We start from the raw sequence: 25,644 nt of genomic DNA, 5'->3' as shown, positions 1-25,644 counted from the left end.
TGCCCTACGAGAACAAGAAATTGTTTCCTGTCCTTGTCTTGCACGGGTGTCTCTGAGCCATTAACCTGGAGGAGTAGTCCTGCCCCACTCCCCTCCCCCCTCCCCCCAAACTCTCTCAGTCTGAGCTCTGGGTTTGGGCTATTGACCATTAGCCTGAGATCAGGAACGGATGTGATCAGGGTACAGAAGTGGGAACCTGGGAGGTACATCTACAGAGTCGGGGGCGTTCCCAGTCCAGGGAGGTTTCCCAGTAGTGGTCGCAGAAAGGAATGGGTGGAAAAGACAGTCTTGACAGAGCGAGGGATGGGGCGGGGGGAGGCGGTGCCCCAGGCTGATCCTTAGATAGGCATGGGTCGATCCTGGAAGGCTGTGGATGGCAATGAAGAGAGAAACAAGAGGAGGGCGTGGAGGAGGAGAGGAGCACACAGACGAAGCAGGTGATGTAGGATGTACAAACGGAGGAGGCGTGGGCTGGTGACAGGAGGAGGGCCTGGAGCCGCAAGGGTGCCCTGAGCGTGGTTGAGATATAAAAGAGAAGCGTAATGGGAAGCTGACTGGCGAGAGCAGAGGTGGGGCACAGGATGAGGGGCGCGGGTCAGGATAGCAGGGATGCAAGATGGGAGAATAACGGCTGTGCACATTTGGCCGGCACTTGGCAGTCGGCTCCCTTTTAGATTCCCCTAATTTCCTCCTTTCGTTGAAGAAAGCGAGGGTCGGAGGGGTTAGGTGGCAGCGGAGGGTGGGGGCCCCAGGGGGCGCCGGGGCGCGGGGGAACAGGCGAGCGCAGGGGCGAGGTGGGAGCCTTGCGTCGCCGGGGTGGGGGGGGAGGGCGCCGGACGCGGGCGGGTGGGGGGCGGGCCGGCGGCAGCTCCGGGAGGGGGAGGCGGGCTCCGCCGGCACACGCCGCCCCTGGCAGGCGGCCTGAGCGCGCGCGAGGAGCCGCCGCCGCAGCCGCCGCTCGGGGTCGCCTTGAGCCCCAGATTCCCGAGCGCTCCGCTCGCATGGCAGCCGACTCGGCGCCGGTCCCCGCGCCCCGGCCCCACGGCGGAGCCCGTCGGATCCGGCCCCGCTCTGCGTCCCGGGGCGCGCTGCCTCCCAGCCCGAGGTGAGGACCGCGAGGGCTGGGGCGCGCGGGGCTAGGGGCGCTCTGGGGATTCCAGGCCGCGGCGACCGAGATGGGAAGGGGACGTGGGAGCATGTCCGGGAGGGCGGGGTGGGGGTGGGGGAGTCGAGGTTGGAGGCGGAGACTGCTCGCTGCCGGGAACCGGCCCCCGCGTCCCCTCCGTGCCCAAGGCCGCCTCTCGGCGCTGTCCCCATTCCCGCGGAGTCCTCCGTGCGGACTGCGTTCCCAGTCGGGGCCCCTCCAGCGCCTGGACCTCGTTCGGCGCTGCCCATCCTTCGCCTCCTTCCCACAGAGCCCGCTCCGGGGCTCCTGTCTCCAGTCCCCTCGCCTGCTCAGCCTTCCCCGCCTCCGCCCTCCCGCTGCCCCCACCTCCTTCTTCTGTCCCGACGCCCCTCTTCCCCCTCGGCTCCTGTCACTCGGAACCGGAATCCGTGCCACCATCTCCGGGTCCGGCCGCCTCCCAGCCTGTGCCGTCCCACAGGTGTCCGCACGTCCGGCCGTCCATCCGTCCGTCCCTCCTGGGGCCGGCGCTGACCATGCCCAGCGGCTGCCGCTGTCTGCATCTCGTGTGCCTGTTGTGCATCCTGGGGGCACCCGTTCAGCCTGCCCGAGGTGAGCGCGCCCCCGGGCTCAGGTCGCGGCCCTGCCCGGCCATCCTTCGCTAGCGCGTTGACCTCTGCCGGCCAGAGACGGCACTGCAGCCGCTCGACCCGCGGGGTTGACCAGACCCAAGGAGTCCCCTTGCAATGCGGAGTCTCTGTTCTGCCCTAGCCCGGAGCCGAGCCCAGCCAATGACTGAGACCCCGCATCCTCCGAGCCCCGTGTCTCAGGGAGCCGAACCCTGACCCGGGCTCACCCCTCCCACGTCAATCTCTTGCAGCGGATGACTGCAGCTCCCACTGTGACCTGGCCCACGGCTGCTGTGCGCCGGACGGCTCCTGCAGGTATCTCTCTCTCTCTCTCTCTCTCTCTCTCTCTCTCTCTCTCTCTCTCTCTCGTGCTCCCAAACCCTTTGCTGCCCATTTCCCAGCAGGTCCACACCCACAACCAGGTCAAGCCCCAGGGCAGAGTGTCTAGGGGCTGAAGGCCCTGCCATTTGCTCCCCATTCCCTCATGGCCACAGGGCAGACTGGCCAGCTTCTGCCCGGCCCCCAGTTCCCCTCTGCTTTGTCTCTCTTTTGCTTCTTCTTGCTTATGCCTCCCCACTCCCAACTCCTTTACTCTCCCAAGGCTGATCCAGGAATTCTGAAACGTTCCTCCTCAAGATACCAGGAGAAAGACCTGAAGCTTGAGAGAGTTTGGAGATTGGGGACCATGAGGAAAGGGGGAGATAAAAATATAAAGAGAATGGGTTTAGCCTGAGAAAGAAAGGCTGCGGGAGGGTTGCTGGGGAGACGCACTTACAAAAGAGGATCTTTCTTGATGAATTTGAGTAATTGACTCACGGGGTGGGGGTTGGGCAAATTCTGGAGCAGGAGCAAAGTGTGTCTGGACATTAAGGAAAGGAGCTGTCAGGGCAAGGTGCTGGAGGGGCCGGCTGTGTTTGGAACACTGAAATAGTTCAGGTCTTTGTCCTGGAATTAGGATGGGAAGAGGGTCCTTATGACCTTTCAAGGTCACTCTTTTTAAACTGGTTCTGAGCACCTCAGACATGCCAGGAATGGTACTGGGGTTATTTACAAATGTCATCTTAATTTCTTCCTCAACCCAGCCCAACCCAAACCATTACAGATGAGAACACTGAGGCCCGGAAAGGTTAGACAAAGCGCAGAACCGGGACTTGAATGCTGGTATCTGAGGGTCTGATTCCATGTGTACATCCTATGACCTTGGACAACCCTATACCTACCTGGAGTAGGCCTGCTTTCCCTTAGGGGTTCTCAGATGTCCTTCTGTTTTCTAGAAGCTCTGGTCTTGCCTCCTCCACTTCCTCAGATCCTCCTCCCCAGAGCCCCGCCCCTGTGCTTCTCCCCATCAGGTGTGACCCAGGCTGGGAAGGGCTGCACTGTGAGCGCTGTGTAAGAATGCCTGGCTGCCAGCACGGGACCTGCCACCAGCCCTGGCAGTGCATCTGTCATACTGGCTGGGCGGGCAAGTTCTGTGACAAAGGTAGGGGAGCAGAGAGGGTTGCTGTTGGGCTGGGGCCCCGTGTGTCTTGGGAGAACATCCATCCATATGTATCGAGCACCTAATGTGCCTGGCTTACACCCCCCAGTACATGGTATTTTATCCTTTTAGACTTCGTGCCTGTTACCTAAGTTGGTCCTCAACCTAATCCGGTGAGGTGGGCAAGGCAGCTGCCAAAAACATACTCCTTTTACAGCTGTGGAAACTGAGACCCACAGACGAGATACAACCTGCCCAATAACTTTGAGGCCGACTGACAGTGCCAGGGCCAGGAGCCTCCTGACTCCAATTCAGTGTTGTTGGTTTCCCCCACTACACCATACACGCTCTGGGTGGGTCTGTAGTACGGGTCATGCCCACAGAGCCGTGGGCGGGGCCTGGGGGGCAGGTCTGGCTGCCAGGTGTGAGGGACTCTCCTCGAGCCGTCCCCGTCTCCTCTGCAGATGAGCACATCTGTACCACGCAGACCCCCTGTCGGAATGGAGGCCAGTGCGTCTACGATGGCGGCGGCAAGTACCACTGTGTGTGCCCACCAGGCTTCCACGGGCGTGACTGCGAGCGCAAGGCTGGACCCTGTGAGCAGGCAGGGTGAGTACTGGCCCGTGGGTGGGTGGGAGGGAGGTTACGGGAGAAGCTGGTGGCAGGAGAGAGAGGGAGTGTAGAGAGGGTGGTGGTGAAGAACTAGGTCTGAGGGTCAGAAGTCCCTCACGGGAGTACCCGATGACAAAACCCCAGCCTGCCAAAGTGTCCCTAGTTCAGGGTTTCTCAACTTTCTGGGTATCACTTGAACCATTTCTCCAACAACAAAGATCTGTAGGAGCTGGAGGGGTACCGCATCAATGTGTGATTGCTCTGGGTGGGAAGGTGGGTGTGGGGAGGCTGAGCACCTAGGATTCCCCTCGTCCCCTCGGGAAAGCCGGCTTGAAGCTCCTAGAGACCGTCCACACAGCACCTTTCTGCCTCACTGTGAATTAGGGAACGGGGCTGGCAGGGCTGGACTTGTCCTTGTTTCAGCCTCAGGCTTGAGAGGCTTCGAGGAGAGTAATAGCACACTTGCCTTTGAGCCCTGCCTTTGGGGCAGGCCCCGTGCTAACTGCCTGACATTGGACTATCTCATTTAACCCTCACAATTTGGGAAGCCAGGGGACTATTCTTATTCTCATTTTTAAAACAAGGCGTTCAAGGCTCAGAGAGAGGAGCTCACGGCGACAAAGCCAGAAAGGGGTAGAAGGGCGGCAGTGGTCAGGATGCCGACCCGGGCCACCCTGAAGGTGCGAGCTGGCCTCAATGACCTCTTTCGCTCCCACTGCAGCTCCCCGTGCCGGAATGGCGGGCAGTGCCAGGACGACCAGGGCTTTGCTCTCAACTTCACCTGCCGCTGTTTGGCGGGCTTCGTGGGTGCCCGCTGTGAGGTCAATGTCGACGACTGTCTGATGCGGCCTTGTGCCAATGGCGCCACCTGCCTGGATGGCATAAACCGCTTCTCTTGCCTCTGCCCTGAGGGCTTTGCTGGACGCTTCTGCACCATCAACCTGGATGACTGTGCCAGCCGTCCTTGCCAGAGAGGGGCCCGCTGTCGGGACCGTGTCCACGACTTTGACTGTCTCTGCCCCAGCGGCTACGGTGGCAAGACTTGTGAGCTCATCTTACCAGTCCCAGACGCCGCCACCACAGCGGACGTCCCCCCGGGGCCCACCCCGGCTGTGGTGGTACCTGCCACAGGGCCTGCCCCCCACAGCGTGGGGGCGGGTCTGCTGCGCATCTCAGTGAAGGAGGTGGTGCGGAGGCAAGAGGCGGGGCTAGGTGCGTCTAGCCTGGTGGCCGTGGTGGTGTTTGGGGCCCTCACTGCCGCCCTGGTCCTGTCCACCATGTTGCTGACCCTGCGGGCCTGGCGCCGGGGCGTCTGCCCCCCTGGACCCTGTTGCTGCCCTGCCCCACACTATGCCCCGGCACGCCAGGACCAGGAATGTCAGGTTAGCATGCTGCCGGCAGGGCTCCCCCTGTCGCCCGATCTGCCCCTGGAGCCTGGAAAGACCACAGCACTGTGATGGAGGTGGGGGCTTTCCGGCCCCCACCTTCACCTCCTCAGCTTCTCGGACTGGAGTAGGCCTTTTTCTGCCGCCCCATTCCTGGGGTACACACACAGAGGGACCTCAGCCTCACACCAGAAATATTATTTTTTTAATACAGAGCATGTAAGATGGAAATTTTATCCAATAAAACTATGAACGTGCACCTGCCTGGAGTCCCAGCTGCGAGAGGGCCAGAGCGGAGGCCTGGTTCTGGAGAAGCCTCAGGACTCTGCCCCTCCACACCCCCAAGAGAACATGGTTTCCGAAGAAGAACCCAGGGTACCCTCTTCCCCTCTGGGGAGTGAGGGAGAGGTAGAGCCACAAAGGAGAATGTAAACCAGCAGCCGGCACCCCTGCGCCTGCTCGGGAGTGGCTAAGACAGAGGGGAGACCCGGTAGGACAGGGGGGTCGGGCTCAGGAGCCTCAGCGAGAGGAGTGGGGTCCCCGCTGGCAGCTCTGCAGCAGCTGCTGGAACAGTGAGTGGGGCTGGCTGCGGAGCGCGGCGGGGGAGTCCAGCTCCACGACCCTCCCTGCTTGCAGCACCAGCACCCGGTCAGAGTTCAGGATCGTGTTGAGCCTGTGTGAGAGAGCGCGGTCAGTGCAGGGGGATGGAGGGCAAGGCCCTGAACAAGAAAGCTGACCTGCTCTTCCCTCTTCTCCCCCTGGACAGCACAGGACTGCCCCACAGGCTTTAGCCCCTGGCTCTGTGCCGGGGAAGACTGCAGATACCCGCAGACCTGGAGAACAAGGAGCTGAGAATCATCGGGGGTTGGAATCTCTAGAGCCCTGACCCGTGGGGTCCCTGACAGGAAGGGAGGCTCTGGGTTCATGTCACCATAGCCCCTGATGAGATTCTCCCTCTGGACGCTTGCACACCTGTGGGCAATGGTCAGCACTGTCTTGTTGGCAAAACGTTTGCAGACGGTCTGCTGGAGCAGCTGGTCTGTCTTCTGGTCCACGCTCGCCGTGGCCTCATCGATACACAGGATCTGGAACATGTGGAGAGGGTTGGGGACGGGAAGGAGGAAGAGGGTTAGCCCTGACTCCTACCCAAGCACCAGCCCCCACCTCCTGGCCCGGCCCAGCCAGCCTACAACTCCCCACCTCCAGCTCTAAAAGGAAAACTAACTTAGTCCCCCGAAACCTCTCCCCAACCCACTTCTTCACCCTGACTATCCCCTGCCTTCTTCCTGGCCCTCTTGCATGTCCCTTCCTATTGCCTTACCTTGGCATCCGTGAGGAGAGCTCTAGCCAGACACAGCAGCTGCCTCTGCCCCAGGGATAAGCTCCGGCCCCCCTCGCTCAGCTCACCATCCAGACCACCTGCAAGGAACAGCGTCCTCACTCCCGGGGCCCCAGACCTCTCCCCAATCCCTTCCTGTTCCCTCTTGTCACCCTGCAGGGTAGGGCCTACTACTCACCCATGGACATAATCACGTCGCTCAGGTGACACTGCTCCAGGGCCTGCCACAGGGCCCCGTCCTCATGTAGGCCCTGGGGATCCAGGTTTTCCCGAACAGTCCCACTGAACAAAAAGGGTTCCTGGGGGATGACAGCCAGCTGGGATCTGGGGGGGGGGGGGGAAGGAGGGGACAGGACATGGGGTCTAGAATGGAGATGTGGCCACTTCTGTTCCGAGCTCAGGTTTTTAGCAGGCATTTCCAGGAAAAGCTTGGGGGTAAGACCTGAACAAACCCCCCCCACCCCGCTCCCCAGTTGGTCAGCCATGTATCTAGAACTGTGCCAGTGCTACGAGAAATATCAAAGACACCAAAGGCCTCGACTCTATCCTCAAAGAGCTTACATCTCACTGAGGTACAAAACACTGAGGTACAAAACAGGAGGGGGCTAAACTGTGTGGGCCCAACTCCAGCAGCTGCTCGGGCAGCAGTGGCAAGGAATGACCAGAGCACGAGTGGGGAGGGGACACTTCAAGGTCAGAGGCGGGCCTGGAATTGGGTCCTGAGGAGCTATATGGTTGGGCTATAAGGTAAGGCCACCACAAGTAAGAAGGTAAGGCAGGAAGAGCAGGGCCAGGGCTTGGGATCAGCCATGGGCTTCAGGACAGAGCTGCCCCACCTCGTGCATGTCACGGGACTCAGCAAAAATGATACTAGGTAAACCTGGAGGTGGGGGTGGGGAGATGATTAGGCCCAGAAGAGGCCACCTGTGGCCGGGGGCAACCGGCCCAGGTCCCAAGCTGTCCCAAGCACGGCCTGCTGAGCCTCAGGGCTAAGGACATCAGTATGGGGCACTGCCCCTGGAAGACTCTGGTTCAGGAGGCAGTGACTGGCAGTCTCGAGCGGAGGTTGTGCGCTGGGAAGTATAAGGCAAAGCTGGGAAGGTGGGCCTGGGTCAGACTGCAGACCTTGAGACTACAGCTACGAGTCTGGACCTGGGCACTAGGAGCCTGCTGTCCTCACCTGCTTGTCCTGTCCTCCGTCCTGCCCCGGGTTGGCCCTGGCCGCCCTGAGCTGATAGAAAGCCTTCCTAGCTGGACCTTCCTCCAAGGGCCAGCAGTCTGGTTCCCCTCCTCTCCCTCCCCCAGACCTGAGTTCAGACAGCTCCAGCTGGCTGGTGTCCACACCGTCCAGCAGCACTCGCCCCGAACTGGGTTCCAGCAGCCGGAAGAGCACCAACAACAGGGAAGACTTGCCAGAGCCAGTGCGGCCCACGATGCCCAGCTTCTCTCCGGGCTGCACACGGAAGGTCACCCCATCCAGGGCGTTCGGCAGCCCTGGCCGGTATACGAGCACCACGTCCTGGAACTCCACACTCCCCTGGGTCAGCCAGCCGACGCCCAGCTGGTGGGGTCCGTGGAGGGGAGAGAGAGGGAGATGGGTGAGGAGGGGGAGGGGTGATGGGGAATGGAAAAGGGGGAGAAGAAGGAGAAAGGCTTGGCGCAAGAGGAAAGGGCACGTGTAGCAGAGGTGGGGCCCTCTTGACGGACACAGAGATGAGGGACACCGTGAAGAGGGTGGGATCACATGGTGGCATGAGAGGAGCTGAGGAAGATAGTGAGGAGCAAAAGGAAAGGAACTAGGGGAGGCGGGGACTGTCAGGAGGGTCCTCTGGGGTTCCGGTGCCCCAGTCCGGGGCGGAGGTGCAGGCCTACCCGTGGCAGCTGGCCCTGGGGCTCTTGGGGCAGGTCACAGGAGTACTCCTCCAGCCGCTCGACGCTTACCAGCATGGTTTCTGTCTGTGTGAAGCTGCTCACCAGGCCCGAGAGCAGGCCCGTCAGGGACAGGGCATAGGACAGCGACAGGCCCACCAGTCCTAGGGGAGAGAAGCACAAGCCGCTAGGGGATGCCTGGACACTGGGATGCATGTGGGCGCACGGGTGGAGCAGAACGGGAGAATTCCAAGCTGCGGACTGCGGGCATGTAAAGGAAGCCAGCAGAGAAGCAGGAAGACGCCCGGACCCAGAAGGGGACCACAGGAGGTGAGCCACAGGGGAGGGCAGTGGGCCTGGAGAGGCTTCGAGGGAAGGCAATGGAAGAGGGGCCAGGCAGCGGGCTGGGGATGGGGCGGAGCAGGGGAGGGATGAAGATCGGGAGACCTGCTCTGGTCCCAGAGCCCCCACACCTGGCAAGTCTCTCCCCGGGACTCAGTTTCCTCAACTCTAAAATGGAGGCGATGGCCATCACGACACCTCCTCACAGGACCCCTGGGTGGGAGGTGAAATGTTGCGGGGAGAGGGCAGGGAGAGGTCTGGGGCGGGGGGCTGACATGCTTCTGCGGTGAGAGTGAGGCTCCCGGGGTGGCACCTGGGTCGGCGAGGCCCCGCTGGTGCTGCACCAAGGCCACGGCCGCGATGGCGCTGACCACCGTGGCCCCCATGAGCTGCAGCCGGATGTCCAGCCACTGCATGGTGGCGCCGGCGGCAAACTGGCACCTCTGGTTGAGCTCCAGCCGTCTCTGGTTCTCGTCCTCAAAGCTGCGAGAGGCCGGGAGGGGGGTGAGGCCGCTCCGTCGCGACGCGGACCCACCCAGACTCCTTCCCCGCGGAACGCGTCTCTCTTGGAGCTGACCCCCCCCCTCTGCGGCTGTCCAGAGGGGTCCAGAGGGGCCAGTGTTCTGCCTAGTCTCCCCTACCCCGTTTTTCTGTGTCCTTCCTCGGCCCCCAGGGCACGCATCCACGCTTCCGTCCTCGGGAGCCCTTCTTCCCCCCTGCCCCGGCTGCGGCGGGCCGGCAGACGTCACACACCTGCAGGCCGCCCCCGAGGCCCGGAGCACGGGGAGGCCAGCCAGGGTGTCGGCCAGGTGGCTGTAGAGGGGCGACAGGGTGAGGCTGCCGAGGCGCCGCAGCTCCCGCGAGGAGGCCCTGTAGTGGCCCTGCACGCCGTAGTAGGAGACGCTCAGGGGCGGCAGCAGCAGCAGCAGCCAGGGCAGCCCGGCGCCCAGCACGGCCAGGAGGCCCAGCAGGCCGGCGGCGTTGGCCAGCAAGATGTTGAGCATGAAGGGCAGGCTGTCATCCGCACAGGCCACGTCTGAGGAGAAGCGGTTGAGGATGCGGCCGGTGGGCGTGGAGGCGAAGAAAGTCACTGGCGCCTGGGGGGGGGCGGGGTGTGGTTGGGCAAGGGCCGGGCCTGGGGACAGCCCTGGGGGGGGGGGGGGAGGCGTGGGGGGAGAGGCCCAAAGTAGAGAACAGGAGAGGAGGAAAGTGTCCCCAGAGGCTGGGGGCAGAGAGGAGGGGCTGGGGGCGCTAGAAAGGGAGACTATCCCAGGGCGGGAAAGACGGAGACTCTCCCATCCGTCTGGCCAGTGTTGACCCTGAGAGGCCATGCTGGCCATTCCTCTACCTCTGTGCTAGACAGGCCTACTCCCCTTTCCAGGGCAGGGAGCCAGTCTCTCTCCAGAAGAAGGGGACTTGAGGCCAGTGAGTGGGATTTAGTGGGAGGTCAGGAGGATCATTCCGATTGCCCATGGCCGGACAGCAGTCTCAGTCAGTATGATCTCATGGCAGCTTGAGACCTGGAGAGGCCGGGGCTCTGGAATCAGACTGCCCCTCGGATTCTAGCCCTGCCACCTACTGGATGGGAGACCCCAGGCAAGGAGCTTCATCTCTTAAAGGCCCCTGTTCCTCATCTCCACAACAGGGATAACAACACAACTGCAGCTCCCAGGCTGCTGGCAGGATTGAGAGCCACATATATAGCAGGCCGGTGCTTAGCACAGTCTGCCTGGCCCAGAGTTCAGGGCTCAGCAGCCACCAGCTGTTTAGATTGTTCCTCAGAGGGACCGTCTCAGAGAGAGCCAGTCTCCTTCCTCACCTTCTCCATCCCCCAGCTCTCCGCCTGTGCTTGGGGAATAATCCTCTTAGGGCAGAGGACGAGGGCAAAGGACTTTTGGAAGCACCTCCTAATGCCAATTTATAAGAACTGAATTCCTTCACAGCCTGAAGAGGCCCTGGTCCTGGAGGAGAGGCGGAACAGTGGGCAGCTTGCTCCCTGACGGGCAACGGGAAGGTTCCCAGCCTGGCTCTCCACAGAACTAGCCTTGCCCAGGTCACTTACACTCTCAGAGCCTCAGTTTCCTTATTTGTAAAATGGGGATAACAGTACCTACCTCACAGGGTTATTATGAGGCCCTGATAAGATAACGGGCAAGAGGGGCCCCTGGCCGGCTCAGTTGGTGGAGCACAGCTGATACTCTTGATCTTAGGGTTGTGAGTTCAAGCCCCACACTGGGTGCAGGGATTACTTAAAAAATAAAAATTAAAAAAAAAAAAGGATAATGGACAAGAAAGGGCTTTATAATAATAACATCATTAACAATAATTGCTAATTGAGTATTTAGCGTGTGCCCGGCACTATCCTAAGTACTTTCCATGTACTAATTAATTTAATCCTCATAATAAGTCTATGGGGTCAGCAACAGACTAGACATGCACATGGCAACAGGGATGGATCTTAGAAACAGCCCCAAATAAAACTTGTAAGAAATGAATCAAAACACCGGCACACAAAACACAGGCGTTTTGCAAAAACAAACAAACAAACAAACAAACCCAAACACAAAGATACATACTAAACACACTTAGAATGGTTGCTTATCAAGGAAAGGAGGGGAAAAGGAAATAGGGTACGCAGATAAAAGGGAATGGATAAATAAAATTAAAAAGGGATCTTGCATGATCTAAGGGGGGTCCCGTGTCCCGTGAGTAAGAGGTGAGTAATTCAGGCCAGAACAGAAGTGACCCTGAGCAAGCTTCTCTTCTCCCCATTTTACAGATGAGAAAGCTACAGGCTTAAGGAGCTGGGTTTGAACCCAGGCAGCCGCTCCGCTCTCGGCCTCTCCAGGTCTCAAGCTGCCAAGTGCTGCACCCACCTGGGAGGGCTGTCTTCTCCTGAGGGCTAGGAGGTAGGATGGGGGCCCCGATGGGGCTCGGGTGCTGGGAGGGCTCCCCCATGCCCCCCCCCACCCCCTCACCATAAGGACTCGACACAGCAGGCGGCGATGCAGGGTGGCGGCCGCTTGGAGGGTGCCCGCTGCAAAGAGCACTGCCCGGAGAAGCGTGCACAGGGAGTTGATACCAGCAATGGCCGCGTAGACGGTGAGGTAGAAACGGATGTCGGAGGAGCCATTGGGGGCGGCTCTCGGCAGTGGGAACACTGAGGTGCTGGGGGGTGAGGAGGGGGCTGTGGATAACCAAAAGTAGGGCCCCTCGGGGGTCCCTTCCCCTCCCCCACACCAACTCTCCCCACCAGAAGACAGACCCCCTGGAACCCCAGCCCCCCCCCAATCCCTGCCTGGCGACCCCTCCGAGGGCACCAGGCCTGCTCAAGCCCCAGCCACTCACTAGAGGCTTCCGGGGGAGAAGAGGAGCAGCTGGGCAGAGAGGAGCCCTGTGGATCCCGGGCTGGTGGGGGCTGGCGCCTCCTGGGAGCTATTCTTGTCGGCCTTCAGCTGGGAGATCCAGTGGGAGAGCCACCAGTCAGCAGCGTTCCTTGTGGCTGGGTGGGGATGGGGAGGGAAAAGCTGTGAGAGAGACTACTCATCCCTTTGTTCCATTCCAACAGCCCCTTCCTCTGTCCTTGACTCTGGCGTCTCGTCTTCTTCACCCGCCCTGGCCCTCCCCACCTTGCCACTCTCCCATGTCCTCCCATGCCCCTAGTGTGCACTTCTTTCCTGGGCCCATCACCCTTTAGCTCTGAGGAGTGCATGATCTGGAATTTGCAGAGTGGGAGCTAGCTGTGGGGGCCGATCGGAAGATGGCTACAGAGCGCACCCCTTGGGTCCCTGGGACTCTCAGAATTGGCGGCTTGCCTCTCGTCCCAGCTGCTGCCCATGCCTGGGGAGGCTCAGGGCTTTGTGGCGATCAGTACAAGGCGATGGCTGTGACAGGGACCTAGGGCTGCGGTGGGATGAGGGGCTCGGGGGTTCACTCCTACCTTGCATGAGGAGCAACGAGAGGAGGATGGCTAGGGCCAGGCCCCGGCCCACGGCCCTCCAGTATGCTCGGTACACGTGCAAGGCCACGGCACCCTCCTTCTTGCTTTCCTCCTGCAGCAGGCGGCCACGCGTGTTCTCTTCCCCTCCCAGCCCCTCCTTTGTTTTCTCCAGGTCCCCAGCTGACTGCACTGTGGCTGTGAGGATGCGAGGAGAGGGCAGGGCTCTGATTAAGTTTGCGGGACGACAGCTCAGGGTTTCAGACAGACAGGAAAACGTATCTCTACGGTGTGGTGGTGAAGGGCAAGCCCTTTCCTCAGCCCTGAGCCATACCTGAGTCAGCCTCTTGTCCATCCTCAGCCCAGGCTTTGGGGACAGCCTGGACCAATGGCAAGATCTCAGAGGGAGGCCCTGGAAGGTAGCAGGGAGATCATCGGGAGCCTGTCCTGGGTATATACTATATACTCTGCCTTTCTCATTGAGTGTGCCAATCCACCTCCCATTCTCTTTGGACCCCTTCCCTAACCCTCCCTAGCAGGGCCCTGCCCCGGACCCGCAGACTCTGAGCAGGACCCTCAAGTCCATCCCTCTGTGTCTGCAGTCCAACCAGCTCAGACAGAACACGTTCACCCCATAAGGAGAGTCACAGCCACCCAAGAGCACTCTGTCCAGAGTCACCTCTTGTTGCTGCAGAGCTTTCTCCTCATGCTTCACGACATTTCTAACGCTCTGGTGGAGGCTCATTTCCTCCTGTTTCTCTCCCAGCGAACTTGCAGAGAGTTATGTCCCTCTGCATATTAATCCATCAGCGGTGGGCTTTTTGTTTATTTTTGTTTGAATTTTTAATAAAAAGACTGTTCTAAACCTGACTGCTGTCTCTTCTCTAAGGACATCACTGTTCCCGGAGACCCTGGGCCTCTGTGTTCCCAAAGCACCCAGTCACACAGCCCAAGTCCCAGATCCCCTGGCATTTCACCAGTGTGCTCTTTTCTCTCCTCTCTGTGGCCTCACACCTATTCTTTGGAGGCAGGACAGGGTCTCCCGTGAGACAGGAGGACAGGGCCCAGGCCACACATGAAAGGGGTGGCAGAGTCTACCTCTGACAATTCAGAGTCACACCTGGGCAGACAGCCCCCTCCCTTGGCTGGGCTCCCACCCTGGCGGCCCCCATTACCGGCCCGAACAAGGCGCCCGGCCTCCATCAGCAGCACCACATCCGCCTTCGCCAGGTACTCGATCCGGTGAGTGCAGAGCAGCCTGGTGGTGTGGCTCAGCACTCCCAGGATGCACCTATGCAGCAGGTGGTTGGCCACGTCTGCGTCCACAGCGGCCAGAGGGTCGTCGAGGAGATAGAGCTCCTTTTCCTAGGAAGAGGTGGGGACACCATGGGCACCAAGTCCCAGGTCCTCTGGTCAGAACCCAGACCTCTCCTAGGACACGATCTTGAGGCAGTCAGAGAAGACAGTTGAGAGGAACTCTGGGGGCCACCCCTAGAGCAGGAGAGAGGCAGGTGAGACTTGAGGGTGAACTTCCCTCCAGCCAAGCAAGGCCAGTGCTCAGTTTTACTGGGTCCCAGTGTTTCAAGTCACATATGTTTGTTTGGTTTTTTTTAAGATTTTATTTATTTATTTGAGAGAGAGAATGAGATAGAGAGAGCATGAGAGGGGGGAGGGTCAGAGGGAGAAGCAGACTCCCCGCCGAGCAGGGAGCCCGATGTGGGACTCGATCCCAGGACTCTAGGATCATGACCTGAGCCGAAGGCAGTTGCTTAACCAACTGAGCCACCCAGGCGCCCTCAAGTCACATATGTTTTTTATAGGGTGTTTAATTCTGCCTCCAATCTGCAAAAGGGAGATGGGATGCCCAAGGGACCAACACCTCAGGAACGTGAAGGGGGGAGGGAAAGAAACCAGATGCTGAGGAAAACATCCCTCCCTCCAAGACTGCAGACTCCCCCATTTTTAATTTACCTGGTAGACAGCACGAGCAAGGGCAATCCGGGCCCGCTGTCCCCCGCTGAGGGTCACACCCTTCTCCCCCACCTCTGTCTGGTCGCCAGCAGGCAGGATCTGATAGGACAGGCCCCCCCAGCATTGGTCAGTGGTCTTCCCGATACCTTCTACTCCATCCCTTTGCAGGGAAGAGGTGGAGGGGGTCAAGAGAGCCAGGGAGCTTGAGGAGAATGGACTTGAATTTGGGGTGAGCGAGCCACAGGGGATAATGTGTAATTCCAACAGTCCGATCCCCACGACAACCTTATGAAGTTGGTATTATTTCTCTTTCACAGATGAGACCAAAGTTCCGAGTGACTCCCTTGGCCCAGGTTGTTCCACAGCTAGTAAGCTGGCAGGACATGTAGATTCTTAGCCACCCTGATACACTCACTACCCTTCCCTTCTAAAGGCCAGGATGAAGGTGGGCAAATCCAATGTGAAAGCTTTCATAGGTCTTTATACAAGGACTGTACCCCAAGCCTTCGTGTGGCCTCAGGAGTGGTCTCCTTAGTTCAGGGGGACCCACGCCAGCGGAAGCACCTCTGGTCTACCAGACTGTGAGTCCCCCTGAGGGAAAAGCTTGGTAATTCACCTCTTTTCTTAGTGCCTAGATCCGCTCCCAGTACCCGACAGGCATTTGAGAAATGCTTGCTATAGAAACAAATGATACATGGGTATAGGGTACCCCATAGTCAAAGTAAGGCCCTCTTTTCCAGGGAAGTCCCACATTTACTTGGACAGGGCAGTGGTGAGGACAGTCCTACAGGGGACATGGGGATTGAGTGGGGAAGCCATGAGTAAAATCTGAAATCTCACCCCCCTAAATTTAGTACTCTGGACGTAGGGGATCTAATGGACTTGCCTAGAGTAACTTTGACTCTGAAGCCTCCCCAGTGGGAGGTGGGGGAGAGCCTCTTGAATCAGAACCACTAGCCCAACCTCCTTAGAGCTAAAGCCTCCGAGGGAACCCTAGCCTAGAGGCCTCAGAGTTCCCCTAGCTGCTGTGTGGAACACCCCATCACCGCCATCCCTCTGGGTCCTCCTCGGAAAGGGGAACCACGCACTGGACACTCTGGGAGGGCCAAGCCTGACGACAGCCAGTCTTAGGTTGATGGTGCCTGAGCAGAAGGAACCCCTTCCCAGGGAAGCGAGTCTCTGACTTGAGGTGTCAGGGGCACGGGGAAGCAGGCAGCCAGGAGGCCTCAGGGCCAGGTACTCACGCAGAGGTCATCACCGAGGGCGCAGGCCTCTAGCACTTCCTTGTACAGCTGGGCATCAAATGTCTTCCCAAAGAGAATGTTGTCTCGGATGGTAGCAAACTGGATCCAGGGTTCCTGGGTGGCCAGGCCAAAGCCTTTGGACAGCCCCCACACTGCCACCCGCCCATGCAGCCTGCAGAGAGCCAGGCCAGCAGCATGTGGGGGCCAGCTCCCAACGGGGTCCCTCCGTAACCAGCCCCTGGCCTCCCAGAAGCCTCTCCAGACTGCTGTCTTCGATGTCAGGTCCCCCTTCCTGTCACATGGGTCTCTGGATGGGCAGCCACTGGGGTTGAGGGGTCCTAACGAGGCTGGAGGCTCATTCTGGACTGGGAAGGGAAGAAATTGCTCTTTGGCTACGGGCAAGTGCCTTTCAGATCTGGATGTGTTCAGAAGCTCAGAGGAGAGCATGGCCACCACCCCACACTCATTCATCCTCACTGTAAAGAAGGTCCTCCTTCATCCCTCTGCTCCTCCCTGGATCCCTCCCTGCATAACCACATTTTCTGAAAGAGGAGCTTTTGCGGGATGTTTCCATTTATTTCTTTACTCGCTATTATAGCACTCAGCAACCCTCTGGTGTGAGGATTATGATAACTCACTTTCTTGACTGCCTTCCCCTTTCCAGACTGAAAACTCTCCCAAGAAAGGGACAAGGTCTTGTTCATCTCTGACCCTTGGCATCCCTGGACCCTAAAACGGCGTCCACCACATGGTAGGGGATAGGCAAGTGTTTGCTGAAGGTCAAAGCTGAGGACAGGGGGGTCCTAGAGGTTACTCACCTGTGGAGCTCCCCAGCAATGGCGGCCAGCAGCGAGCTCTTCCCACAGCCCACCTTCCCCACGATACCCACCAAGGCACCCTGCAAGGAAGCCAGACAGTAATATCAGGTCTCCCTCCTGAGGCCCTGGGCTGCCAATCCTTCCACAGAAGCTTCTCCCTGGGCCCCAGTTAGCCTGTAAGGAAAGATTCTCCAGCCCACAAACTGAGCTGTACCTCATTGAGTGACACCATGTAGGACACAGAGAAGTACAGTGCTTTTCTAGAAACAGGTGGGGTTCTCAGAAGCTCTGTCTGTGATGCCCCCAGTCTGTCAGCCAGGATTGACCCATCTCCAAGGCGCAGCAGACCAAGTTGAGACCCTCCCCTGGGAATTCTCCCTCTTTCTGGCGGTAGCCTGTAAGTGGGAGGGCTCTCTGCAGTCACAGCTTCTGCTCAGTGGAGAGCAGGTCCACTGAAAGAGAAGTATGAGGCAGATACAGAGAAAAGCAGACAAAAGGAGAGCTCTTTGAGCTGTGTCCTGATTCTGGGCTGCTGCTGAGATCCAGCTGCATGCATGCCTTTGAATTCTGCAATTCATCTCTATATCCTTATTATAAATTCTTGTTTGCTTAAGCTAGCTCCAGTGGGTTTCTATGACTTATATCCAAAAAAGCCCCAACTGACAACATTAGTAAAATTCCTTTGAAAAATTCCAGCCTTGTCTTGCCTGAACTAAGAAGAAAAACAAAATATACAGCCCATGCCAGAAATGTGAGCCAAATGTGGTAGAGATGAGAGAACGCTGAGTTGAGCTGTGGGGCAAAGGGTTGGACAGGGGTCAGGGGAGAGGGAAAACTCAGGCCTGGGGTAAACACTGTCCTGCCAGGAATATTCTTTCACGTGTTTCTTTGACGATGTATGATGTATGGGGTGGTGTGAGTCACAGGGTGTGATCCCTTTTCAGCATGCTAGAGGATTATCTACCCCGTTTGCAAAATCCTTCTCAGAAGAGGCTGCTGGGCCTTTCCCCTGGTCCCCAGCCTGGGGCAGGTGCTGAATAAGCTCTGGGGTCTGTTCTGAACTTGCTGGCCTCGGAGGGGACAATGGAGAGACAGACGCACTTGTTGCCCTGGACGACGTGGATACAGTGGTCTAAAGACCAGGGAGAGAGTAGACGACTCTGAGAACACTGTGCTAAATGGGATGATGTCCAGAGAGGAGGGCAGAACCTGCTCACCAGAGCCCCTCCAGTCTTTCTCTCGGTACTTCGAGATGCAGGCCATCTAAGTATGATGGGCCCTGGGCGTGTTTATCTGTCACTGAGTCTGTAGCTCTCATTCACCTGGGGACGCTAACCAACAAACCTTCTTCACTTCGAGGTGACTGATGAAGGTCTCCTGGCTGCTCCCAACCGGGTCCCAGGAGAACAGGGCTTCATGCAGCTCCAACACTGTAGATGGATCTGTGGGGGGATCTGAAGAGGGAAAAAGCCACTTGACGTGGGCTTCTCAGGCACAACCTCCCTACCTGGGGAGGGTAAACCAGGAGCGTGTCGTTGGCTTGCCTGTCCTGTATCTACCGGCCCAGGGCTAAGTCAGCCTTTGTCCTGGTCTGAGGATTCTCCCCCACTTGCTCTGCCTGGATTCTGGGGCCTCTGGCTCTTCTTGCCAGCACCTGTGTACAGCACCCTAGGGGCTACAGCTCCCTCCTCACCTGTGCCGGGCTCTTCCCTCTAGCTCCCCATTACCTGGGCTATAGTAGACTTGGGGGCTGTGGTTGGGAAGGTCAAGGAAACGCTGGATCCGGTCCAAGGACACTTTGGCCTCCAGGAGGCCATTAATCACCCAAGGGAAGTTGTTGAGGGGAAGAATGAGCATGCGCACCAGTGCCAATGCCGTGAACACCTAAGTAGGGCAGAAGGGGGATGAAGCATCACCTGAAGCCCAGGAGCGATCTGAAGGCCTGTTCTATGAGTGGCCCTGGGGACAGGGGAGTGGAAGGAAGAATGGGGCAGCAGCAGAACTGAGGGGTTGGCAGGAAAATCCTTGGGTTAGAGATGGCAGAACCCTAGAAATTCCAGATGTTCCTCCAGAGATCCAGGTTGCCCCTCGATAAGCACACAGTCCGGGCGCATTCTGAGATTTCTGAAGTACAACCATCATCTGGTCCTGGCCAGAGCCAGCACTGGATCATGGATTTTTTTCCCCAAGGTCATCGAAATGAGGGTAAGGGGACCTAACATGGAGCCTGGGGCTAAAGTCGAGGAGGAAGGAAGAGAGGGAAAAAAGGAATTCCTTCACAGAGGAAAGGGTTGTATATCTGAGGCCCCAGAAATTTCAGAGAATTCCACCTGGGTTGGGAAAGGTTAAGGCAGCCAGAGATCCTCCTTCCCAGCAGCCCCGAGGGCCTGAGCCCCCCTCCCGACTCCACTGCATTCCCCTTGCTGCTGCCTCTCCCCACACTTTCCTACAGCCATCCCCTCCTCTCCTGGCCCTCACCTTGGTGGCCGTGAGCTGGTGCCCCATGAGGACATAGGTGATGAAGATGACAATGGAGATGACAACTGGCAGGGCAGCCCACAGGTACACACAGGCTGCATCCAGGTATTTGATGACCCAGAGTCGCCCCAGTTCACGAGCTCGGCAGGCTTCTACTCGGGCCCCCAGCGCCTGCTCCCACCCAAAGAACTTGATGACCCGAATGCCACTCAGCAGCTCTGTTATGAGCTAGGGATGGAGACAAGAGAGCAGTGTGAAGTGGAGACCCTGCTACTGTGTGTCCATTCTCTGAGCGCCCAGATATTCTGTACTTCCCTAGCCCCCTCCCTTCTTCATCTCAGCCCTTTCTGGAAATCCTGCCCTCAAATCCCTTTCAGCCCTGAGTTGCTTCTCCTGCCAGTCTTTTACTTCTCCTCCATGTGTGCTCCTGAGCGGGGACCAAGTCAGAGCTGGAATCCCCCCACCTTCTTAGGAGAGGAAGTGGTAAAAATAAAGGAGGGTTACCACACTGGGGTAAAATCACTCCTTCCGTGAGATGAGGGACTAAGACTCTTTCCCAAAGCCAGAAGCAAAGGGCTTCAGGAGCCAGTCGCCAGCCTGGCCCATGGCTTGGGTGGGATGGGAACTATTCCTGTAGGAGCATATAGGTGTAGGAGGCCCACACCACAGCCCAGGATCAGACGAGTCCAGGCAAGATGGGCAAGGGCTAGAGGAACTCCTTGCATCCCCACATTCACACATCCCCAGCCCGCAAGCCAGCGAGGCACCGGAAGCCTAGTCTGTAGCTGTCGTGGGTAGGGGAAAAGGGCCCGGGCCATAACCAACTATGAGGGACCTGTTAGCACTCTGAGCTAGCCCCGTAAGAGGCTGACAACTATGCTGTGTGGATCGCCAGGCCTGCCATCCCCCAGTCACTGCAGAACCCAGAACGGACTCAGCTAGACCCTCAACACCTGCAGCTGGCCCAGGCAGACTGACCTACTCCCTTCCCCACAGCCCATCCCTTAGAGGTAGCTGGGGTTCTCCCAGGCCTCCCCACATGTGGCTATGAGATGGTCTCTGCCCTAGACGAAGAGGTAGAAGACTCGTTTCCGGGCACTAATACTAAAAGCCCATTTGGTCCCAGACAGGCTGCTTCCTACCTCCTAGGGCTGCTGCTTAGGGCTGCATGAGCTAATACTATAGTATTACAAATAGGCCACGTCTATTTAGTGCTTACTTTGTGCTGGCCCCATACCCAGAGTTACCTCATACCATCCTCACAACAACCCTATGAAGCAAGCTATTATTACGGTCATTTCCCCAGATGAGGAGACAGAGGCCCAAAGAGGTTAAGCGACTTGTCTGAGGTAATTAAACTAGTAGATGGAAGAGTTGGGATATGAACCCATGTCTTTCGAGCGCCTGGGTGGCTCAGTCGTTAAGCGTCTGCCTTCGGCTCAGGTCATGATGCCAGGGTCCTGGGATTGAGTCCCGCATCGGGCTCCCTGCTCAGCGGGAGGCCTGCTTCTCCCTCTCCCACTCCCCCTGCTTGTGTTCCCTCTCTCGCTGTGTCTCTCTCTGTCAAATAAATAAATAAATAAAATCTTAAAAAAAAAAAAAATGAACCCATGTCTTTCTCCAGTCTGCGCTCTTAACTTCTAGATCATGCTCACACCCTCGGGCACTGGGCATGGGAGGACCTAGGGACCAGGATGCTGGGTGGGGTCTCCGGATTGCTGAGGGACCCTAAGCAGCCCTCACCTTCACCCGCGCATCCTTGTGCTGTAGCATCTCCTGGTTGCTGGCCATGATGCGGGTGGCAATAACTTTGTTGACAGGGACCAGCAGCAGTGCCAGGATCAGACCACCCACGAAGGCCACACCCACCTGCTGGTGCAGCAGGTAGAGGGTGATGGCCAGCTGCAGGGGCAGGCCCCAGGCTTCATGGAAGCTCCCAGCAAAGTTGAGCAGCCGTTCAGAGTCAGTGCCCAGTAGATTCAGGGCCTCCCCAGCAGGAGGGCGTCTGGGCCCCAGCTGTAAAGCCTTTCGGTACAGAATATTCAGCACAGTCCCCCGTGCCTGAAGCGTCACCTTCCGTATCTCATACCCATACTGATTCTGCAGCACAGCGCCCAGTATGGCCCCACCAGCTAGCCCCAGGGCATAGAGCAGTCCATTGCTCAGCGGCTCCTGCCCCTCCTCCAGGAAGCCCACCAGGAGGGAAAGCAGCAAGGGCCCCGAGAATCCCAGCATGGTCCCCACCAGCTTCAGTAGTCCAAGCGCCAGGTAGTGCTGGCCAAAGGCCTTATACAGGGCCCTCCACAGCCGGGCCCCTTCCTGCCAGTGCTCCTGGAAGGCACGAGCCAGGTAGACTGGGTGCAGCCTGCGTGGGAGGCGGCAAGTGTCCTGGGGCTGCCGGAGCTCTCCACGGGCCCCTCGGGCCAGCAAGGGTGCCAGCCAGGCATAGGACAAGCGTGACAGCCAACTCTCCCCGTCTTCAGCTACCTCAGGCTCCTGTCCCTGAGACAGGAGGGGCTCTGGGGCCCAGGGCTCCCGGGGCCCCCCGGGGACGGCCCAGCCCAGTCCATAGGCCAAGAGCGCAGCCAGCTGCAGGATGAGAAGGCACAGGCGGGAGAGCGGTCCTGGGAGAAGCGGGGGCAGAAGTGTGCCTCGCTGGCAGTGCCACAGCAGGGTCAAAACCAGGGCTGGGGCCGGCAGGAAGGCAGCCAGGGCCATGGCCGGCGGTCCCCGGGAGTAGCCGCGGGCGGGATGAGCCAGTGCCCACAAGGCCAGGCAGTGGCTGGTCCAGGCCACCGCCGCCACCCCCCCTGCCAGCACTTCTAGCCCTACGGGCCCTGGGCCTGCCCCAGGTGGCAAAGTGACTGGAAGGAGGTCTAGCAATGGAAGGATGGAGAGCAGGAAGGAGGCTGTGAGTCGGAGGCGCCAGCCGGGCCCGCAGTGCAGGATGTAACCTGGATTCCTAGGGACAAGGGGGCAAAAGAAAAGGAGGCACACAATGGCTGACTGAGGGCCAGACATACCTCTAATAACTCACTTACCTCAAGGTAATCAGCTCCTTTTCCTGCCTTTATACCTTATTTCTATCCCATTTTACCCTGAAGTGCAGGGCTTTTCCTCCAGGAAGTCTTCCTGGCACAACCTAATCTGTTTTCCAATCTACCCATACCATTTCTGATCATTCTTTTGCCACAGAAACTAACAATTTTTAGTTAAGGATGTCTGGAACGTGAAGACTAATTAGAAAAAAAAAAAAAATCCTAAGTTTTCATGCAGATAACAACCAAGAAATGAGTATTCATTTTTATGAAAGTATCTACCTAAAATAACCCTTAAATTCACCCAAGGCACTATTAGATGAATAAAAACTTGACTTATATATGGCTTCTACACTCTAATACAATAGCCTAAATTTTATGAAGCCTCAAAATATTCTACTCTCTTTCCAACGGTTGTAGAAGGTGGTATAGATCATATTTGTGACTCCATTTGCTGAACAAAAACCTCTTTTTAGTTTTGTCTCTATCTTCTTGGCATGCAAAAAACGTTTTCAGTCAACAAGAGGGTGATCTGTCTACTTTAAAAATCAAGTACAGGATAATACACCTGCAGCAGTAAATATTAGAATGCCTTGAAGGCTTATATAATGAGAAGACTAAATCTATTGTTCCCTTTGTTGGCAGGGCTGGGGTACTGAAAAAGTTTAATCCTAAATTAGAATGCTTTGGATTTCCTCTAAAAAATCCAGTTAATCACAGTAATGTGGAGCGGTTTATACTGGGATAAAAGCTAACCTTTAAGAATCCTATTTCCTAAGATGTGGGGACAAAACATTGGGCCCTTGGAGGCCCCAAGTTGGCCTTCAACCAGTCTTCTTATGCCCCTGGGTAAGGTTTCCTTCCCTCTCACATTTCATTTTCCTTATCAGTACAGTGAGCAGTGAGGAGTCTGGACCCAGAGCCCTCTCAGGTCCTTTCTTGTCTGAGATTCTGGATCTCTCTAACCATTTTCAGCAATGTACAAAAAGTCGGACAAGTGAAGTGCAAAAACCGCAATTTCTATTGATTATATGATGGTCTTTCTTGCCTGCTCCTTAGACTGTGGGTTCCCAGAAGCACTGTGTCTATTTTTAATAGATACTCCTCTGAGCAGGCTTTGGATGTCTATGCTAACTGATTAACCCTCCCTAGACTTCCGCCTCATTCTATGTAAAAGGCAAATCAGGATTCCCCCCAGACCAAGCAGATCCCAAGCTTCTCCTCCTCAAGGAAGGGATTCATCAGCCCCCTGATTCATCTTGGATAGGGACACATTCTGTCTATCAGACTAGGGACTCCAAAAGGCAGAGACTAGACTTCTCTCCTGCCTTGTCAGTAGCCAGAGTGAATAACTTCAGACGTATCTAGCCATACAGAAAATAAATACAAAATCAAGGTGAGTTTGATACTTGCACGGTAGAGCCCCAAACCTAGGAAGATTAAGGTTTTGGTTTTGCTCTTCTCTTCTACCTACTGCTTCCTTTCCAGCGGGGTACATATACTTCTGTTAGTCTAGGGAACACAGAGTTTTCATGGATGGAAGTGGTGAGAAACTGGTCCTACAACTACAACAGGAAGCTATCCTTTCTGGCTAAAAAGATTGTTCACCCAATTTTGCCTCCAATCATGACAGTCGTGTTTGGGTATCTGAAAATCTACAGACGTGATGCTTTCTATCACGCATCCGGCCTTTAAAAATGTACCAGGCACTGCGCTATATGCTTTAATGCATTATCTGATTTAAACCTCCCAACAATGCTATGAGGCTCAGAGAAGATAGGTAACTCGACCCAAAACGGCTACGCTGCTGCAAGGTGCTAATACGCAGATTTTATTCTATTTTTGCCCCACTCCATAGACTTCACTATTCTGGTTACACTACCGCGGAAATGTGGGTTTCGGCTGAGGTCCGCAGGCACACATGGACAGATGTCTTGCACCTGCTTCTACCCACCTCGGAGTGCCCCAGTGGCAGGCACTGAGCACGGCGAGGAGCGCATGGGGCAGGGCGCTGAGCACCAGCTGGGTGAAGCAGTGGCCCGTGGTGTCCCCCTCCCACACCGGCAGCGGCTGCAACACACTGGTCTCGCACAGCTGGGCCAGGAACCGCTCCATGGAGGCTTCACCTGAGAGGATAGCCGAGGGTGGAGGGAGGAAAGGGTCCTCCCAGAGAGGGAGGAATCCGTGTTCCCAACTGCGAGGTCCAAGTAGGGGGCCGGCACCCGGTGGGACGGAGTGGGGACGCAGACCAGGAAGCCGGGCTGGTGTAGGCGGGCCCTGACAGCCGAGTCTCCCCGCCTCCAACCCCGCCCCCCGAACCGGCACCTCCCCTCGCTTGGGCCCCGAGGCCAGACCCCGCCCATTCTCGCGTTACCTCTAAGGGAAGTGGTTTGGCTTCCCGGAGCTGGCCGATTTCTGGTCTGGGCACGTAGCCGGCCTCGCTTCTCCCCCTCCCGCTGTGTTTCCGTCCCCAGAGATCCGGAACGTCTTACCTGAAGGAGCTGCTTGCCACCGGATCCCAAGATCCCGAGCACTGGCTGGTGAATGCAAAAGAGCCTGCTGCTGGGTTAGGGTGCTAGCCAGGCTCGCCTGGCACCCCCTATAGGCGGGATGACCTCTGAGGCACCGTTCGCCCCGCCCCTCCGCCGGGCTTCTGCGCGCGTGCGCACTTCTCTGCTGTACCCAAGGTCTCAAAGAGCCGGCGCGCCGCTGCTGGCGCTTCTTTGTGTTTCAGCGGGTTTATGCTATACCTTATTTGCATAGGAACTGATGTCAGCTCTAGTGCCACGTCATTTATACACGCTCAGGTAGAGTTCTCGCTCCCATCTGTCTACTGTTAACTAGCAGGCACGTGCATTGCACTAATTCTTAAAGCTTACCGAACTGAGAAGCCAGACGTGCGTGCTACACGGACGGATAATGCCACTTGGGGACACTTAGGCCATGTCCTTCTTTACTCCAAGGCTTCATGGCTTTGGGGAAGTTACCTGACCTCTTTGAACTTAAGGGGTTTTTTTTGTCCGTGCAAAGTGGGCAATACCAATACCAAGATACTGATGAGAGAGTTGAATAAAATGTTTAGGGCAAGTGCCTTGCTGAGAGTAGTCCCACAATAAAATACATTTTAGAAAAGCAGTGGGAAGAACATAAACTTTGTAGTTAGATGGACCTGGCTTTAAATCCTGACTCCACCAATATTTAGCAGTGTGATCTTTGGCAAGTGGCTTCTTCATATTAGTTTTATTATCCGTTTATTGGACATGGTATTGGTACCTTAACGAAAGTATGTACAGCATCCTAAGAAAAATAGCTTAACAAACAACTATAATTATCCCATTTAATCTCAGTAAGAAACCTGGTATCTCTAATGTCAGGTATTAGT

The 25,644-nt window shown here is 57.2% G+C and overlaps 2 protein-coding genes across 6 annotated transcripts; one reads left to right on the top strand and one right to left on the bottom strand.

Annotated features, from left to right (window-relative positions):
* Positions 1-1,074: 1,074 nt before the first annotated feature.
* DLK2 (delta like non-canonical Notch ligand 2) lies at positions 1,075-5,485 on the top strand. Its single transcript, XM_006736674.2, has 6 exons — positions 1,075-1,105; positions 1,605-1,735; positions 2,004-2,067; positions 3,102-3,232; positions 3,694-3,838; positions 4,563-5,485. Exons 2-6 carry the CDS (start codon positions 1,660-1,662, stop codon positions 5,296-5,298), a joined length of 1,152 nt encoding a protein of 383 aa, XP_006736737.1. The 5' UTR covers positions 1,075-1,105; positions 1,605-1,659; the 3' UTR covers positions 5,299-5,485.
* On the bottom strand, positions 5,410-24,908 carry ABCC10 (ATP binding cassette subfamily C member 10). 5 transcript variants are annotated; one of them, XM_081828305.1, is made up of 22 exons: positions 24,755-24,908; positions 24,217-24,388; positions 20,968-22,186; positions 19,225-19,452; positions 18,474-18,630; positions 18,091-18,200; positions 16,747-16,826; positions 15,929-16,100; positions 14,685-14,783; positions 13,889-14,078; positions 13,048-13,125; positions 12,717-12,911; positions 12,125-12,278; positions 11,755-11,944; positions 9,530-9,873; positions 9,090-9,259; positions 8,438-8,598; positions 7,873-8,126; positions 6,744-6,889; positions 6,548-6,645; positions 6,199-6,311; positions 5,410-5,899 (listed from the first exon to the last, which is right to left on the bottom strand). In XM_081828305.1, the coding sequence occupies exons 2-22, from the start codon at positions 24,375-24,377 to the stop codon at positions 5,746-5,748; spliced, it is 4,473 nt and encodes a 1,490-aa protein (XP_081684431.1). In that variant the 5' UTR covers positions 24,378-24,388; positions 24,755-24,908; the 3' UTR covers positions 5,410-5,745. The 5 variants fall into 5 exon arrangements, 3 of the variants coding, with proteins under 3 accessions (XP_081684431.1, XP_081684432.1, XP_081684433.1); XM_081828306.1 differs by lacking the exon at positions 24,755-24,908 and adding an exon at positions 24,637-24,723; XR_014147667.1 differs by lacking the exon at positions 5,410-5,899 and having other exon boundaries at positions 6,193-6,311; positions 7,979-8,126.
* Between the last annotated feature and the right edge of the window lie 736 nt (positions 24,909-25,644).

The sequence above is a fragment of the Leptonychotes weddellii genome, chromosome 8, assembly GCF_054177405.1.
Source record: "Leptonychotes weddellii isolate Sample4059 chromosome 8, ASM5417740v2, whole genome shotgun sequence".
Lineage (NCBI taxonomy): Eukaryota > Metazoa > Chordata > Mammalia > Carnivora > Phocidae > Leptonychotes > Leptonychotes weddellii.
This window is presented reverse-complemented; position numbering and strand designations above follow the sequence as displayed.